The sequence below is a fragment of the Notolabrus celidotus genome, chromosome 19, assembly GCF_009762535.1.
Source record: "Notolabrus celidotus isolate fNotCel1 chromosome 19, fNotCel1.pri, whole genome shotgun sequence".
In the NCBI taxonomy this organism is placed as follows: Eukaryota; Metazoa; Chordata; class Actinopteri; order Labriformes; family Labridae; genus Notolabrus; species Notolabrus celidotus.
The window spans coordinates 13,205,478-13,223,566 of record NC_048290.1 but is presented as its reverse complement, the minus strand read 5'-3'; the positions used below and the strand labels follow the sequence as shown (position 1 = coordinate 13,223,566).

General features: G+C 40.4%; 1 protein-coding gene across 1 annotated transcript in view; it reads left to right on the top strand.

Moving 5' to 3' along the window:
• LOC117830775 (lipoxygenase homology domain-containing protein 1-like) overlaps positions 1–18,089 on the top strand; it is a 41,607-nt gene that overhangs the window by 14,501 nt on the left and 9,017 nt on the right. Inside the window, exons 8-35 of the mRNA XM_034709044.1 lie at positions 18–268; positions 353–488; positions 624–784; positions 883–969; positions 2,158–2,293; positions 2,406–2,560; positions 2,663–2,823; positions 4,407–4,483; positions 4,931–5,127; positions 5,222–5,414; positions 5,539–5,699; positions 5,795–6,128; positions 6,277–6,428; positions 8,133–8,266; positions 8,636–8,784; positions 8,907–9,011; positions 9,091–9,219; positions 9,328–9,495; positions 9,585–9,766; positions 10,802–10,918; positions 11,725–11,887; positions 12,092–12,246; positions 12,338–12,547; positions 14,303–14,426; positions 14,573–14,781; positions 14,974–15,159; positions 15,819–15,946; positions 17,084–17,201. Coding sequence (XP_034564935.1) covers positions 18–268; positions 353–488; positions 624–784; positions 883–969; positions 2,158–2,293; positions 2,406–2,560; positions 2,663–2,823; positions 4,407–4,483; positions 4,931–5,127; positions 5,222–5,414; positions 5,539–5,699; positions 5,795–6,128; positions 6,277–6,428; positions 8,133–8,266; positions 8,636–8,784; positions 8,907–9,011; positions 9,091–9,219; positions 9,328–9,495; positions 9,585–9,766; positions 10,802–10,918; positions 11,725–11,887; positions 12,092–12,246; positions 12,338–12,547; positions 14,303–14,426; positions 14,573–14,781; positions 14,974–15,159; positions 15,819–15,946; positions 17,084–17,201 — 4,478 coding nt within the window. The remainder of the gene's footprint in view (positions 1–17; positions 269–352; positions 489–623; positions 785–882; positions 970–2,157; positions 2,294–2,405; positions 2,561–2,662; positions 2,824–4,406; positions 4,484–4,930; positions 5,128–5,221; positions 5,415–5,538; positions 5,700–5,794; positions 6,129–6,276; positions 6,429–8,132; positions 8,267–8,635; positions 8,785–8,906; positions 9,012–9,090; positions 9,220–9,327; positions 9,496–9,584; positions 9,767–10,801; positions 10,919–11,724; positions 11,888–12,091; positions 12,247–12,337; positions 12,548–14,302; positions 14,427–14,572; positions 14,782–14,973; positions 15,160–15,818; positions 15,947–17,083; positions 17,202–18,089) is intronic.

Below are 18,089 nucleotides of genomic sequence, written 5' to 3'. Positions count from 1 at the left end.
GTAATGTCTTCCTTTAGGTATTGTTTATAATGTACAAGTGATGACTGGAGATGTGAGGGGTGCTGGCACCAACTCTAAAATCCACATGGTCATGCACGGCTTCAAGGGCATGAAGAACAGCGGCAAAATCTTCCTGGAGGGCGGTGCTTTCGAGCGCGCCCTAATTGACATTTTCAACGTGGAGATTTGTGAACTGATCAGCCCGCTAAGCAGGGTCACCATCGGCCACGACAACGGGGCTGTGGGTGCAGGATGGTACTGTGAGAAGGTATAACACATTTGTTTATTGGCAATGGAGTGATTCTAGACAAAATATGTTTTTCAGATGCCTAGCACATATCTCCCTTTCTAGGTAGTGATATACTGTCCATTCACGGGGATTGAGCAGACATTTCCATGTGGGATGTGGCTGGATGAGGACGAAGGAGATGGACTGATTGAGAGAGAATTGTATGAGATGGTTTCCCTTAGGCAGAAAAAACAAAAAAGTGGGTGAATCAACTTACAGATGAAAGAAAAGACAATCACGTGTGTTCTATTTTCCAAAAGTTACTTTTTACTGAGTATTATCTCATTACCAACATAACTATTCTAGTATAAAATACACTCTGTCTTCTCCTCAGAGTACCCATGGTCCCTGTGGATTTGGACATCAGATGTTAAAGGTGCGGGGACCGATGCTCAGGTGTTTCTGCAGATCTATGGAGAGAAGGGCAAGTCTGATGAGATCAAACTGGAGAACAACTCAGACAGTTTTGAACAGGCTCAACTTGATAAATTCATGGTAAGCCCTAGATCATCTGCTGAACTGAGCATATAACAGCTATTGTTAAGCTTCACTAATGTATCCTATGTTATTGAACAATTTTTGGTTCCCTTTAGCTTGAAATGCCAGACATTGGGAAACTGCTGAAAGTGCGCATCTGGCACGAGAAGAGGCATCCATTCTCTGGCTGGCATTTAGACAAGGTTGGACCTATTTCTCTCTCTGTCAGATCTATCAATGTAAGGTCAACAGTACTACATGGCTCTTAAAGCTAGGGTTGGTAGTCACGGAAAACTAGCATGAGTTTGAATGTAGCATTTCCTCAGGACTAATCCCCCCTCCCCTCGGAAGGGCGGGCGAAACGACGCCCCCGCGACCATGATCGTGACTGATTCAAATCCGGTCCTCACAAAAACATTATCATAGTGAAAATTAAAAACACAAACAAACATTGTTATTGTTAGTACGCACAACTGTCATGCTAGCATTGTCCAGTTGTACTGGTGACACGATATCAGGAGAAAAGTTATAACACATATAATACTGTAACAGCTCTACTGTTTGTTAAACGTGTTCAGAGTAGATGTTCTTAATTCCTACAGTGTGGACAGTTAGTGAAGGCATCAGGAGAGGTGTAGAGTGTGCGAGCGGGAGAGAGGAGAGACAAGAGAAGAAGTTCTTCATTCATTCAAACATTGATTGTTGTTTTGTTGGTTGGCGTGATCACGGCCGACAATAACCAATTAGTAAAGCTCAACGTGTTCACGAACCGACTCGTCATCCCTACAGCATCCGGACGGACACTACAGCACATATACATTTTCTGTAGGACTTACTAAATGTCATTAATTCTTCTGCTTGTCAGAGCCCCCGTGTTGAGTGATTTTTAGACTGTGATCCGGACTACAGTCCTGAGCAAAGCACCTCATCGTGTCAGAGGGAACAGGCCCGGGGTCGAGTGAGAGGGGCAGTAAGTAGAGTCAGAGGAAGCAGAGGCAGGGGACGAGGAGTACACGCCGAGGAAATGTATGCGCAGGAGGCGGGCAGAAGGGCAGGACGGGATTTGATTGGTTTAAAAAATTGGACCCTAATGACAGTGATTGGTTGGTGTTTTCCCAGGTTTACTCCGGCTGTAGATAGCAGCTTTTTTTTCACTCTTTTTTAAGAACACATTATGTATTGATTGCCATTAGGACATAAAGATCATTTTAACCAGTATAACAAAAAGTATATCTAAATCTGACTACCAACCCCAGCTCTAATGATTAAAAGTAAATAGATCTTTTGCTTGAAATTGTTCACAAAATGCTTGTTTGAAGGTCAGATAATAAAAAACAGCTGTAGATGTTTTGTCATTGCACACAATATAATAGTGCAATTGTTTTCCACAGGTCAGTTTGCTCAAGACCCTGACAATGGAGAAATACTCTTTCCAATGTGGCCGTTGGCTTGACATCAATGAAGATGACAATGAGATTGTTAGAGAGCTTCCAGCTACTAGTACAGTCATCGATGAGCCACTTGCCTGTGAGAACACTCTGAACAAAAACCTAAATAAACGAAATACAAACATGCCTTTTTTTCAAGAGTTAGCTAGTTAGTAATTGTTTCACAATGATGAAACAGTTTTCTTTTTTAGTGATAAAGTATCGTGTAACTATCTGCACCGGCAACGTAAGCGGCAGTGGCACCGATGCAAGCGTCTTCCTCAATGTCATCGGTGACCTGGGTGACACAGGGGAACGTCTCATGATCATGAGCAAAAACAATGTCAACAAATTTGAAAAGGGAAATGTGAGTGCATCATTATTACAAACCTGATGAAGAACATTTAAAGACACCGTCTGGGAAATGCACTGCAAGCAACTCATCAGTGTTTTTTCTGTCTTACCTCAGCATGACGAATTTCTCATTGAGGCCGTGTTTCTGGGCCAGGTGCGCAGAGTCCGGGTCGGCCATGATGGGCGCGGGGGAGGCTGTGGTTGGTACCTTGATAAGGTGATGGTCAGAGAGGAGGGACAGCCAGAGAGTGTGGCCATTGAATTCCCCTGTGACAGGCAAGCCAAAAATACTTTACACATGTATTAAAGGAATAGTTTGTTTATAACTATACTTCATATTCTTGGGGTTACTTTAAAAGATGCATACTATCATCAGGCTCTGTCCTCTCTTAGGTAGTAGCGGGGCGGTATAGTGTACAGCCTAACCTGGCAGGGGGAAGTCCTTGCCAGAACAGGCTTCTGTTTTCTTTCAAACTTCTCTCTACAGGCTCTTCTGTTTGTTTTCTATCTTCTCTCCTCTCACCTCATGGAAATGGGGGACTAGGGGGAGATAGAGCATACAGCCTAGCCCTGCAAAGCATAAGTATTGGGGTGAAGATGTAATGGGATGGGTTTCTGCACCAAGCGTATATTCATTAAAGAATACGCAGGTATCTTTTGTTTAATTTAAATGTTTGCAGATACGAACAGGGAGCTGGAGCTTGGATGAAGCTAGCTTAGCTTAGCATAAAGAAGGAACCAGATTTAGTAAGCTAGCCTGGCTTTGAGAGTAAAACATTAAATTGTGAGTGCCTCTTAAGCTCTGTGAACATTTGATATCTTGTAAATGTATTTTCATGATTTTTTATTATGCCGTACATTCATTGATTCATTACTCCTTGACAGCCTTTTGTTACTCATAGCTACCAATAGATGGTTATAATAATTAACAAGCTCAGTGTCAAAAGGCAACCCTGTGCCATGTAGAGTAAAGTGCTCATATGCATGCTGTTAAGTTACACGACCACTCTTATTTAAACATCAAGCCGCGGCTGAGAGGCCTGTGCTGATGTGTTTAGATCATTTGCAAACCAGGTTGGAGTTTGAGGTGAGTTATTGATTATGAATTATTAATCTATCACTTTTGGTAGGAGCCAGCTGCTATACAAGAGGTGGCTAGATGTTCTTGGGGTTGTTGTTGGTTGAAGTAATTTCAATTTAGCAATTTAACTGGGAGCATACTGAGTAGGGCCCAAGTGGCATTGTGTTGAACTCTATCCCTATCTTTGGTTAGCCAAAGTGTCAACGTGTTGATATTAAGAAAGACATTTTTTGTACTTTGATGTACCACAGTTAAATATTGATTTGTAATTCCTCCGTCACTAGCTCACCAAAACACCAACCAGCTGGACAAAGTTCAGAGGAGAGTGTTTAAGTAGTTAGGCAGGTGATGGATGAGTTTGCCTTGACAAATAGGCACTAAGTGCACAATGTTCAGCCAGCTCTGGCAGTAACAGGAGCCAAACCACAAGGCCGAGGTGCAGTGTTACGTCTAGAAGGAGGCTCTTCCTGTCTGTTTGTGTGTCTGTGTGTCTGTGTGTCTGTGTGTCTGTCTGTCTGTCTGTCTGTCTGTCTGTCTGTCTGTCTGTCATTCCTGCAAAAGGGAAAGGTTTGTTAGTTTCAAGTGCAAAATAATTTTCAATTTGAGTCTCTGTTGTTGCTTGTGCTGGTTGTGTTGCTGTCTGCTTTAACTTAAACTACTTAAGGTGTGTTGTAATTCAGTTTTTTTGTAAGTAATCAATTGATGAATAATATCCTTTCATTTTACACTTTTTCATTTGAGCTGGATTATATCTGGTTGTGTCCATTGTTTCTGTCAGGTGGTTGGACCGTAATGAGGATGATGGGCAAATTGTTCGTGAGTTAGTCCCAGCTGGAGAAGGCCTGCGTTTGTTTAGTGAGTACAGAAAGAATATTTTCTTCTAACTATGATGAGATAACTAAAGAATACCAACATATTTGTGATTTTTTTTTAAGTGGGGTTGTATGATGTACATGGCTACAAGAAGTGTAGTAGCCTTAGGGGATCCTGGTAATCTCGGCTCTTTTATTGAGAATCCATACTTAGGCCGCAGACAAGGTAAATTAGACCATGTAGCTACTTTTAAGAATGTCTGACCCAAACACTGATCTTACGTCAGTGAGTAGTGATGAAAAATTTGCCAAACTTGGTGCTGAAATTCCCCCTGTCTGCATGTGGTTGATATCCAGCCTCTCCAGCTGGTGTCTCAGTAAAGGAGCCGAGCTGACTGTGTGTAATCCATTTACTATTGACTAGTAGGTCAAATGATCCCTTTAATACTTATATAAATGATACAACAACACTTGTTTCACTTCTTCTAAGATGTCAGCTACCACATAGCAATCAAAACAGGCAGTGTTAATGGGGCCAGCTCCGACTCCAGGGTGTTTGTTAAGCTGTACGGAGAAAAGGGCGACACGAATAAGATGATACTAGCAGTTTCTGACAACGACCTCAGGAACTACTTTGAGACAGCTCGCACTGACATCTTTACCATAGATACCTTTGATATCGGACAGGTACGTTTTTAAGGATATCTCACATAGTATGAAGATAATGTTTCACCTTTTTCGAGTATTTCTTAATCCTCTTGTGTCACCTGTCTGCTTTCAGATCAATCGTTTCCTCATTGGTCACACCAATGAGGGCTTGCGGGCTGGATGGTTTCTGGACAGCGTGCAGATATCTGTTCCAGTTCATGGGAAGCAGTACATGTTCCCGAGCCACCGCTGGCTGTGCAAAGACGAGGCTGATGGGAAAGTGGAGGTTGAGATCTATCCCAGCGAGGTCTTGGACATCGAACAATGTACATAAGAGTCTTGCACAGTCAGAATGAATCACTTTTGAAGAGATTTTCAGTTAGAATATATTGCTCTGCTCCACATAATCCTTCTCCCTGTGTTAATACTGTGACTCCACCTCTATAACAGTGATCAACTATGAAGTAACAGTGGCCACAGGGGACATACGTGCAGCTGGAACCAATGCCAACGTCTTCTGTCAGATCTATGGAGAGCAAGGGAAGACTGAAGTCCTGTCTCTCAAGAATCGCTCAAACAATTTTGAACGTGGAACCACTGAGATATTCAAGGTTTGTTCAAAGCCTTAAACTTGTCAGTTAATTGTAGATAGTGTTGTAGATTGAAGTGCCTATAGTCTGACACATATTTCACACCTAAAACCTAGATTGAGGCTCAAGATGTTGGCAAGGTCTACAAGATACGCATCTACCATGATGGGAAGGGTATTGGAGATGGCTGGTTCCTGGAGATGGTGGACATCAAGCGGCTGACAATGGCTATGGTGCAGATTGAAGTGAAGAAGGAGGACACTAAGAAGGACAAAAAGAAGGACAAGAAAAAGAAGAAGAAGGAAGAAGAAGAGGAGGTGGAGATCATCGAGAAGCTGCAGGAAGTGGTTGAGACATTTGCTTTCCCCTGTAACCGCTGGTTGGCAAGGGATGAGGAGGATGGGGAGATTGTGGTGGAGCTATTGACAGAGGAAAACGAAGAACTGGAGAGTAAGTTGAACATGAGTCAACGTGTCCTATTTGCTTCTAAAGGCTAGGAAGTTTGTTTGATTCTATGTGATTATTACTAAGCTCCAGTCATGAGGTGCAAGGTTTAAATAACACTTTCAAATCGTATCTGACTGTGTTTTTCTCTCAGTGAACTCCTATGAGGTGCATGTTTTCACTGGAACGATGTGGGGTGCAGGAACAGATGCCAATGTTTACATCAACGTCTATGGAGAGATTGGCGACACAGGAGAGAGACAGCTCAGTAAGTCAAATAACCTGAATAAATATGAGAAAGGCAAGGTACGTTTTGTTTCTGTAAATTCTAGATGTGCTGATTAAATAGCCTTTCATGTTTTAAATGAGTACTTGGAAATCAGTTGGATGATCCCGGCTAGCTGTACCCCCTGTCTCCAGACTTCTAACTACAGTGGCCGAAGGCTAACTGATCTACAACAGCCCAAACAATCCTTAATGAGAGAAAGCTACTGTAAATTAAGAAACGTCACCAGTTCTTAAAAAAGTCCTAATCAAATGCATTCATGGACATGCACTGCATATTGACAACATATGCTGCAAGAGAAATCAACTGCATTAACAACAAACTGCGCTGCAAATTCAATCAAAACCGATCAATCAATCAATCAATCAATCAATCAATCAATCAATCAATCAATCAATCAATCAATCCAACTTTATCTGTATAGGGCCAAATCACAACAAACGTTATCTTAAACATAGGAGGTCTAGACCACTTCATGTCAAATTATTAACAGAGACCCAACATCAAGATAGGGTAAGACTCTCACCCCACCTTAATCCACCATGAGCATTGCACCCCGTAGTATTTAGCTAGTTACAGCAGTGAGGAAAAACTTCCTATTAACAGGCAGAAACCTCAGGCAGAACCAGACTCATGTTAGACAGCCATCTGCCATCTGCCTGGACTGAGTTGGGTCTGGAAGGAGGGATAGAGGGGAATAAGAGATAGAGGGAGCGGTGATAGTGATGAGACAAGTAGTAATAACTGTTGCTGCTGGAGTCTAGCATGACCATATCAACTGTAGTCTGGAACATCGACAGCAGCAGGAAGCCTACGGCAGCTCAGATGAACCCACGAGTCGATGGAGCTCAGGGACTCCAGAAAGGTCTATGGTTAGTCATTTTCAATGGGACAGGTAGAGTCAAAGTAAGTGATGATGGGGTTGGGGTTATGCCTCATTGGACACTGCAACTCTATTTAACTTATTTGCTCAACAGCAAATAAGGGTGATTTCCAAAATCGGGATAAATCTCTTATGAGTATCTTTAGCAAGTTAAAAAACAGACTGAAATGTATTTTGATAACCTTTGTGACCTTCAAGAAAAAAAAAGATCGCTTTCTTTTTAAAATTTTCCACAGCAAAGTTTTGCAAGCAGTCTGAGATATTTCATGAGATTTTTTTCTGTTATTTTCAGTGTGCGCAACTTTACAAACGGTGCCCCATAGTGATGCTTGACTTCAATTACAAATCTTAAGATGACAGCAAAACTGTTTCAAGATGGCGCTTCCTGTTTATATACTCAGGTTTTTGCCCACTGTGTTTTTTTACTCTCAGTGGCACCAGGAGATCTAGCAGGGATCCTGTAACATGCAAGATATAATACAATTTTTTTGTTTTTTATCTTTGGCTCAAATATTTAGCAGTGATATTAAAAAGTCTAATTCATCAATGGAAGCATCTTTGATGAATAACTCCTAAAAAAATCAACAAAAAGTTTGTATTTTCTTTCAGCTTCATACAGAGGCTCCATTCTTCTACTGTTCCTAACGCTGCCCAATCTGTTGTGTTGTTCGTGATTGTTATCTGTGATACTGTGTACTAGATAATCCTCTTGTTAAACAACTTTTGTGTCTGAAAAGCCTTGCAAGTTAGATAAAGATCTAATGAATAAGTAAAGAAGTTCTCACGGACTGATGAGCTAAATCCTGTAATATTTCTTGACCTTTTGTCACACCTGATGCAGGAGGACATTTTCAACATCACAGCAGTGGACCTGGGGGTCCTGAAGAAACTCAGGATCAGACATGACAACAGCGAGGCCAGTGCCGGCTGGTTTCTGGACAGAGTGGAAATTGTGGACAACAAAGATGACACCACGTAAGACAGAAAGGAGACTAATTGATGACTCTGATGGGTGCCTGCCTGTTCACTCAAATCCCATACATTATTTCAAATCTTGATTTCAACCTCTAGTAAATGAAATATTTATCTATTTAAAAAAATGCATATTAAGAGATTGCTGAGTCATACCAGTCATTAAAACAAAGCAACAAGTTTAAAACACATCATTATCTTTCATTATAACCACAGCACATAAAATGTCTGTAGGGCTCCACCCTGTGGTGTTAAATGGTAGTAGTTTGATCTTCCAATGTGGACATTTGACATTCCCAATGGGGATTATTTTAATGTGTTGAAGTAGATTACACACTGCAAACATATTTTGAGTATTTTAATGTGTTTCAGGTACTTCTTCCCTTGCAAACGTTGGCTGGCTGTTGATGAGGATGACGGACAGCTTGCGAGGGAGCTGGTCCCTGTGGACGAGGCCTTTATGAGGAAAGGGGATGATGATGAGGAAGACTCTGAAGCCACACTGGGTCTGGAACAGAAAGGTGGGAAACAACAATGTGGCTGACGTGTAGTGTAGAATCAAAGTGACATCTGAAATAAGACATTTAACTCACTTTTCATCATTATTTCTAAGATGTTGAGTTTTTTATTCTGGTTATTCCAGCCATGTCAACAACATACACTATGAGGGTCAAAACTGGTGACAAAAAGTACGCTGGAACTGATGCTAATGTCTTTATGACCCTGTTTGGCACCAAGGATGACACAGGTGATACTTAAAACATCCACACAACATTTATATCCTTGTGTTTTAAATATGTAAGGTAATATGTGATGTGTGTGTACAGGGATAATTAACCTAAAGGCTTCCAAGACTCATAAGAATAAGTTTGAGCAGGGGATGATCGATGAGTTCACTGTGGAAGCTGTGGATATTGGACAGCTCAAGAAGCTACGTGTTGGACACGACAACCGAGGTACAGAAGGATAGACTTCCAATTAGTGCAGAGAATAATGCAAAACATAGTCCAAATACATCCACTAATGAACTCTGTAATGTGATATAGTTTGTGTTAATGTTTAAGGAGGGGGATCAGCAGGCTGGTTCCTCGACTGGGTGGAGATCGATGCGCCGTCTCTTGGACAGAAACTGCGCTTCCCCTGTGGCCGCTGGTTGGATAAAGGGGAGGATGATGGGGCCATCGTCAGGGACCTTTTCCCTAATCCTCTACAGACGGAGCTTTACACACCATGTCAGTCCAACTACATGACAATATATAAACCATTTACAAAAATATAAGAAATATGATATATTTAATTGGTCCTGTTTTTTTTTTTTCAGTTGTTCCCTATGAGATTAAAACCTTCACGAGTGACGTGTTTGCAGCCGGCACAGATGCAGATGTCTCCATTGTCCTGTATGGGCGAGATGCAGTTTGCACTCAGCAGAAGTCTCTGTGTGTCAACAAGAGGGAGAGGATTATGTACTTTGAGAGAGGAGCTGAGGACATGTTTATTGTTGAGGTACTAGAACAAGTTATATTCATTGGTAGATAAATATAGAGAATTTAGACTGGATTTCAGAGTTTATAATCCGCCTTCAGCACAGCACGACCTCATCTTACCAGAATCTCTTGGTGACACAACCCTCAAAAATTTTTTTAGACTGTATATTAAATTGGACACCATAAATGATCTCTGACTGTGAAGCCAAAAGATTTAGAGCTCTCCCTGCTGACTAGCAGCCTACCGCATTCTAACAGATGGAAAGTAAAAGCATAAAATACACATCAAACTATTTATGGTTCCTGTCCTTATGGTTTGTTCTTATCATGTTGACTTATGTCCAAGTGTTCATATTTCTCACAACTTTAGTTTTATTCCTTATTGGATTTTAAAAAGATGTTATGTCATGATTGACAGCTGTGTTGACAAATGAGGGCTACCGCAGCTCTCTGTAATAGATTAGCAGAGAAGAAGAGGACTGGCGAGAGAAAATTTAACGAACACTAACACAAGTCATTGAACTTGGCTTCATATCTCAGGGTGGGCAGAAATGATGACACTTTTCCATTCTATAAAAAGTGAGTGGTTTAAGCTGCCTGCTGTTAAATCTGCTGAATCAGTTAAATAAAAAATTGGAAAGACAAGGTTTCTTAATCCTCTTGATAATCTTGCATCTATGTATGTTTGTCGGTGTGTGCTGATTTTGTATGTATTTAATCACTTATGGAGTACATCTTCCCCTGCAACTCTTGTTTTATTTCTATAATTATGTCAATCCATGCTGTTTTATCATGTTATTTCAAAGCACTTTGAGACATTTCATTAGAAAGACACCATATAAATGCATTTATTATTATTATTATGATGATGATGATGATGATGATGATTATTATTATTATTATTATTATTATTATTATTGTTATTGTTATTGTTATTATTACAAGAATAGAAGGATTCATGGTCTTGTATATCAGGAAAAAGAAGAACAGTGAGTAAATTGTGTATAATTTCTAAAACCATTGTTTATTTATTTTTTTTCCTTTTTCCCTACAGTTAGAAGACGTGGGGGATGTAATTGAAAAGATCCGTATTGGCCATGACAACCGCGGGGTCAACCCGGGCTGGCATCTGGACCGAGTGGAGATCAGACGGTTACTCAGGAAAGGAAAGGTACAGCAGAGAGAGGAGAAGGAAGTACTCAGATCCCTTGCCATACTGTCAAATAGTGCTTTTTATATTAAGTGTGTTTTATTATTGTTACATTTGTAAGGTGACCTTGAGTGTCCTGAAATGCACCCAAAAATAAAATGTATTTTTATTATTCTAATTCTAATTCTAATTATTATTATTATTATTATTATTATTATTATTAGATAAATCAGGAAACGACCTGACTTTACATGCACGATACATAATATAACCATCTATCTATCTATCTATCTATCTATCTATCTATCTATCTATCTATCTATCTATCTATCTATCTATCTATCTATCTATCTATCTATCTATCTATCTATCTATCTATCTATCTATCTATCTATCTATTACATTGCACCATACTAATAAAAGGATCATATGCTTTATTTGTTGGAATCAGATCCTCTAAATAACTTGTATGTACACATTAATTTAAAAAGTAAATTATTTACCCCTGCATTGCAGCAGTTACAAACACTCATGTTAAGTACTGAATACTGATTTACAGTATTGCATGTAAATTAATTCTAATTTACTCAGTGGATTTATAGTACATCTGATATTGATATAAGACTCATGTGATGGACTTACCATTACTGGTGACAAACAAGCACTACATTTGGTCAGTAGGTGGTGATGTTCTCCTCACTTACAGATGAGAGTAACCAAGGACTGGATTGAGTTCATATCTGACTCACTGAATACAAGATGCTGTGTCTACTTACCATCTGAGGCACAAATGCACAAATAAAACTTCAGACTCTTTCTTTCTGTAGGGTTCAGAGACCGTCATTTTCCCCTGTGAGTGCTGGCTTGCCAAATCAGAGGATGACGGAGAGACAGTGAGGGAGCTGGTGCCATCTGACATCATCACTGAAAAACTTTCAAGAGATGGGAACCTGAAAGTCACTGAAATTGAAGTGGAAGATGCGTTAGAGAGTATGTCAATACATACAGAGGTTTTATACTTTCCACTGCAATGAATAGTCTCAATGTAATGTCCTTTCTTGGCATTGAATCCCCATAGGAATCTCTGTTATGACACTTATAGAAAATAAATGTGTTCCTTTGAGACCCTTTTTATGCTAAAGTCGTCTAAAGTCCTGACCTCTGTTTTATTATCTGCGGTCACATTCTCTACAGCTCACACATACACTGTGTCAGTAATGACAGGTGATGTGTATGGAGCCGGCACCGACGCCAACGTCTTCCTCACAATCTACGGAGACATGGGGGACACAGGGGAGAGAAAACTCAGCAAGTCAGAGACAAACAGCAACAAGTTTGAGCGGGGATCTGTAAGAAGTAATACATTTATGAATATTATATCATTAACAAAAAATTTCAGAGTGTGATAAGTGTTGCTGTGTCATGGTTGTATCTTTACAGGTGGATAAGTTCACCATGGAAGCTGTAGACCTTGGACAGGTTTTCAAGATCAAAATTCGCCATGATAACAGCATGGTGAGTGCTGACTGGTACCTGGACCAAGTGGAGGTGGTGGATGTGGACACAGAAGAGGTCTTTCTCTTTTTATGTGAACGTTGGCTGTCGAGGAAGAGGGAGGACCAACGCATTTGCAGGGTCTTCTATGTCAAGGTAACAAGAGACTCTCGATAATTGACTTTTTTTCTGAAGCTAAAAGGAAAGAATGATATTTTTGCAAGCATCAATCAATCAATCAATCTGTATTTGTATAGCACCAAATCACAACAAACTTTATTTCAAGACGCTTTTAAAAACATAGCAGGTCTAGACTGTACTCTCTGATAGATTATTAACATCCAACATCAAACTAGGGTACAATCCAATCCCCTCTGACTGACAGGACTCCATCTTATCTCATCTTAATCCACAGGGACAGGGAGAGTTAAAGTAAGTGTTGGGGTGGATAGGATCCCAGTGAGTCAGTGTGCCAGTTCCCCCGGCAGTCTAAGCCTATAGCAGCATAACTAAGAGCTGGTCAAAGCCTGAGCCAGCTCTAACTGTAAGCTTTATCAAAAAGGAAAGTTTAAGCCTAATCTTAAAAGTAGAGAGGGTGTCTGCCTCACGGACCCCGACTGGTAGATGATTCCAAAGGAGAGGGGCCTGATAACTGAAGCTTCTACCTCCCATACTACTATTAGAGACTTTAGGTACGACAAGCAGGCCTGCATGTTGGAAGCGTAGTGTTCTAGAGGGGTAATAAGGCGCTATAAGCTTTTTAAGATACGAAGCTGTCTGACCATTAGGAGCTTCTATGCCTGCTAAGCCTGTGCCAGTGAGACAAAGAGACACAGTCTAATTCACAAAACACAGAAAAAGGATTAGATGCTTCCAAAACTGCATTGCAGTAACATCTCCATGCACCTGTGCTGTTTGGGCATACTCAAGTGAGCCATTTTACACATATTTTGGGCCACATTGGGCAATTTCTATGCAGTTTAACCTCACTGCAAAAAAGTATTTTACATCAAAACTGGCACTAACAGTCACAAATGGTTAGAGAGGGGATTTTACTGTCTGCATATACTTGTTGGTAACTGAATTGCAGTATATAGGAAGGATATAATTCCTGTGATGATGACAACAATTCCACCTCTGGATAACCATAAAATGATAAACCAATATTAAATGTCTGATAATATACATTACTTTGATGTTTGTTGGTGGCTGTGCATTTTTTATTTAGCTCACCTTTCATACTAGGACAGTTTTTAGCTTTGTCAGAATGAGAGTACAGTGCAGCAATGAGTCAGGATGCTAATGGTTTATCCCCTCAGTTAGACACAACACAAGAGCAAACTGCACAGAGCTGCAAAACTTTAACGGGTATGTTTGTGCTTGGATTGCACATTACAATAAGCTTTGTGGTTGGTCCTTGAGAAATATTGCCAAGTAGTGAGTGCAATTCTTGATCCTGCAATCAATTAAGAGAACCAGAGAGAGAAATCCCCATCATCAGAGTGAGTTACACTATAATGAACAATTTTGAGTCTCTTGGATGTAGTATTTTAAAGCTCTGAGGAGCACAAAATAATTTCCACCCACCTCCAACACCTCCAACAGAAAATCGAAGAAATCAATACCTTAAATCCACAGCACATAAATCAAAAGCACAGCATGTCAGTTAGATACACATTTTCAACCCCCTTAGATGTATAAATATTGTTTTTTTCATTTTCGTATTCTGTATTGCTTTATATACTATACTAACATTTTATTAGAACAGGGTTTTTACATTGAAAGACAAAAGCTTATGAAATAGGATATATGTTTTTTTTTTGAGTCACCTTAAGGACAAGAACAAAGCGTCATACGAACATTGCTTTTAATTTCTGTAGATCTCAAAGTTTTTCTGTTTTTTTCTCTCAGGGTTATGAAGGACTTAGAGAAGGTCTTGACAGTAAGAAGAACTTGGCCTTGACTATTAAAAGTGTAGACAGCAACATGAATAAAAAGAGCAAAAAGAAGAAAGAGGAAGAAATCGAGCTCCCAAGTAAGAAAATCAAGAATCCTCAACACCACACGCCTGATTCATCCACTACTCTCTGGATGTTTGTCATTAATATTTCAACACAAGCATCTTTGCATAATCGTTTGCTACTTTCATCAATGAGTAATTGCTGTTTCCTTCCTGCACAGTCATACCGTACCACATGACCATCTGTACCGGACCGGAGCGCGATGCAAGCACCACCAGCAGGGCTTATGTGATCATTATCGGGGCCAATCACACCCAGACAGAGAGGCTGTGGCTGGACCTGCCCAATGGGAGGAAGGGCTTTGAGGCCGGCTCTCTGGAGAGCTTTGAGACCCATGGTTCAGACGTGGGGGAGATCAAAAAGGTTGAGGTGAGGGAGGGTTGTAACTTTTAAGTTTCATCGAGCATCGTGCACAATCAGCCCCCCACCCCCACCCCACACACACACACACACACACACACACACACACACACACACACACACACACACACACACACACACATAAAAATTCTGAAAAATTCATCCACGTCACTGAAAGTGATTGTATCTCCCTGCCTGCAGCTCGGCCATGATGGGGCCACTCCTGAGAGCTGCTGGCTAGTTGATGAGCTGTCTGTTGCCGTGCCAACCAAAGGGGTCAAATACATCTTTGCTTGCAAGTGCTGGCTGGCCAAAGATCGAGGGGATGGTTTGACTGCGAGAGTGTTCAACGTGCTGGACGCTGAAAACATTTCTATCTCCCAGAAGGTATGTTAATTGGAGAAAATAGATGCAAAGCACAGACATATGGCAGAGACCATTCATCAAATTTAAACGAAAATACCCAGGCAGGTTTGTCTTGTTGAGTGAATCTATATTGTACTGTTCTATATAAGCCAATGGACCAATAAACCAAAATAAAAAAGTGTAAGTAAATAAGGTTTTATCCAATGATACCAAAAGGAAACTGACTTTTGTAACATGTATCCTTTAGAATCAGAATTAAACATTATTAACCCATACTTTTCAAAAGTTTTACCACTACAGTTACTAATATAATTTACAATATAGAAATAAAACTTAATTTATTGGAAGTGGAGTTTATTGGTGGTGGTAATAGAGTCATCTATAAAAGGGCTGACAGTTTTGACAATGATGGAAATAATTTTTGTCATTAAGGACTGGAGCCATGAGCAACCATGAGCATTGCACTTCGCAGTATTTAGCTAGTTTCAGCAGCAAGGAAAAACTTCCTTTTAACAGGTGGAAACGTTGAGCAGAACCAGACTCATGTTAGACAGCTGTACTCAATATGTATGATTTATATGGTTAAACAGCTGTAGGATTATTTCAAGTGATTAATTCAAGCTAGTTAATCCATTGAAGGACATGTCTTAATCTTTTATTGTCTTATACTTCTTTATCAGGTTATTTATGAGGTTACCGTGGTAACAGGAGATGTGCAAAATGCAGGAACAGACACCCAGATCTTCATGTCTGTGTTTGGGGCCAACGGCACCACAGAAGAGATGCTGCTGCAGAAGAACGAGGACAGGTAGTCAAACATGCATGTCAGGAACATTAAGTATTTGAAGTATATTGAAGTATTAGGGCTTTCAAAAGCTACATTTAAAAAACAAATTGTGATTAATTGCATGATTGTCCATGGTCAACTTGGCATGAATTGCAAATTATGTTTTTATATTTATGAATATTGCAACAATCCAAAACAACGACGAAAACGGTCCATAAAATTCTTCATGGTCAAAAAATAAACTCAAAGCACAGCATCACAAACTCAAGTATAACCAGCAATGACAGATTGGCATATTGAACAGAGTGTAACATTAATTAGTAATACACGAACACAATGTAGTGTCCAACTTAACACCTGTAGAAGTTAACAAAACATCCCCAGTCTTAAAAAAAGCAGCTCTTCACAAAACGATGAACCTCATGCATCACAACAACAGACACACTGTACAACAGGTAGCCTACATTGGTCAGTTAACTTTTCCATCAGTCAAACTTCCTTCACAGGTCAAGCAAATATTCTCAGTAAGGGTCTCGTACGGTGGCCCTGAGAGCTCACAGCACTGCAACTTAAGAAAACACATGCAAAAAGACAAAACACAAGCAAATTAAGAAAACATCTTCATCAATTTGACAACACATGTGCAGCATTTAGAAAACGCGCTGCAAAGACCACAGCACAGCACATTAGAAAAACATGCTGCAAATAGACCGCACAACAACGGAAGTGTTTCCAGAGGACACTTAAAAATGATGCACATGTCCGATGCGCTTGTTGTTGACGCGGATTTTGAGTCACAGCGCTATTAAGGTTCTCTTACCTTCAGTGGTGTTGGAAAATGAGATTAAAAAGTAAGTGTTTTTGATTTATTTTAACATTGCAGATTCATCGATTACAGGGTTAGGGTTCTCTCTCACAGCCACAAAGTATCACATCAACAACGCATAAAGGTGGCTTCACCTTGTGGCAATATTAGGCACTGCAGTTATATCACAACTAGACTTTGACTGTTACAGTGGACCATGGATCATATGAAGGAAGGAAAAGGAATTTGGGTTAATAAATTAACTTTGAGAGCCCTAACATATACATCTACGTCTATTTAGATTTATATATGTTGATACACAAACACACATCCATTTGCTTGTTGAATAACAGGTTTGAGCGTGGTCAGGAGGACACTTTCAACATGGAGATTGATGACATCGCCCCTCTGAGGAAAATGAGGCTCCGTATTGACGGCTCCGGAAGTCGACCTGACTGGTTCCTAGATAAGGTCAGCTAATATTTTAAGAGAACTCACCTAAATCTACACTTACAATTGTCACGGCAACACAACCCTGGCACAACTGTTGTCTAGGGCATCCAGGCGTTTGCTGCACATGCCATAACAAAAGGAGAAGAAAGCAGGTGGCTGTCGAGCTAGGGCAAGGGAGGCAGACCTTGCCTGTAGCAGCTTTTCTTCCCCAGCCATCATACCGGCACCAGATCTCACTGCTTCCTTCTGATGCGCCCTCAGGGTTTCAGGTGACAGTTCATTTTTGGTAACAGATAAGACACACAACAATAACTTCAGCTTGGTAACAAAGCAGAAATATAGGGGAGAACTTCCCTCTTTGGGAAGCCTTCAAAACAGCGGCGTCTCTTTCTCTTTTACTCCCTGCACAGCTATCTGTCCGTGTCTCATCAGCCAATTGGCCGCGTGACCAGGAAGACCCGCTCACCTCTAGCTCGACAGCCATGACTCCAATACTCAAAACAGTGTTGCCAATACCTGACTTTTAAAAACAGTGAATACATTTTTGATGCATGAAAAATTCTGGCATTTGAAAGACCCAGTAAACCCACTCCTCAACTCCTATTGTTCCTCATGGTACATCAACTGCTATTAGTAGATTATGTTGTATTGTCTGCAATTGAGATGCAGTGTGGGTAACTAAATAACGACAAGCAATAACAATTTGTGTCATAATGCAGCCAATGTCTCTGGTTCTGCCCCTTGGATTTTAACAGGTTTTTTAAACTGTCCTATAGCAGTGCAATGCTTAATCTTTGACCGAACCCTGGGTCAAGCCAGACCGACCGGTGTTTGGTGAAATGTTTCCAGGCAAGAAATATTTTGAATGTGCTTTTAGTAGACTTTTGTCCCCTCTTGTTCCTAACA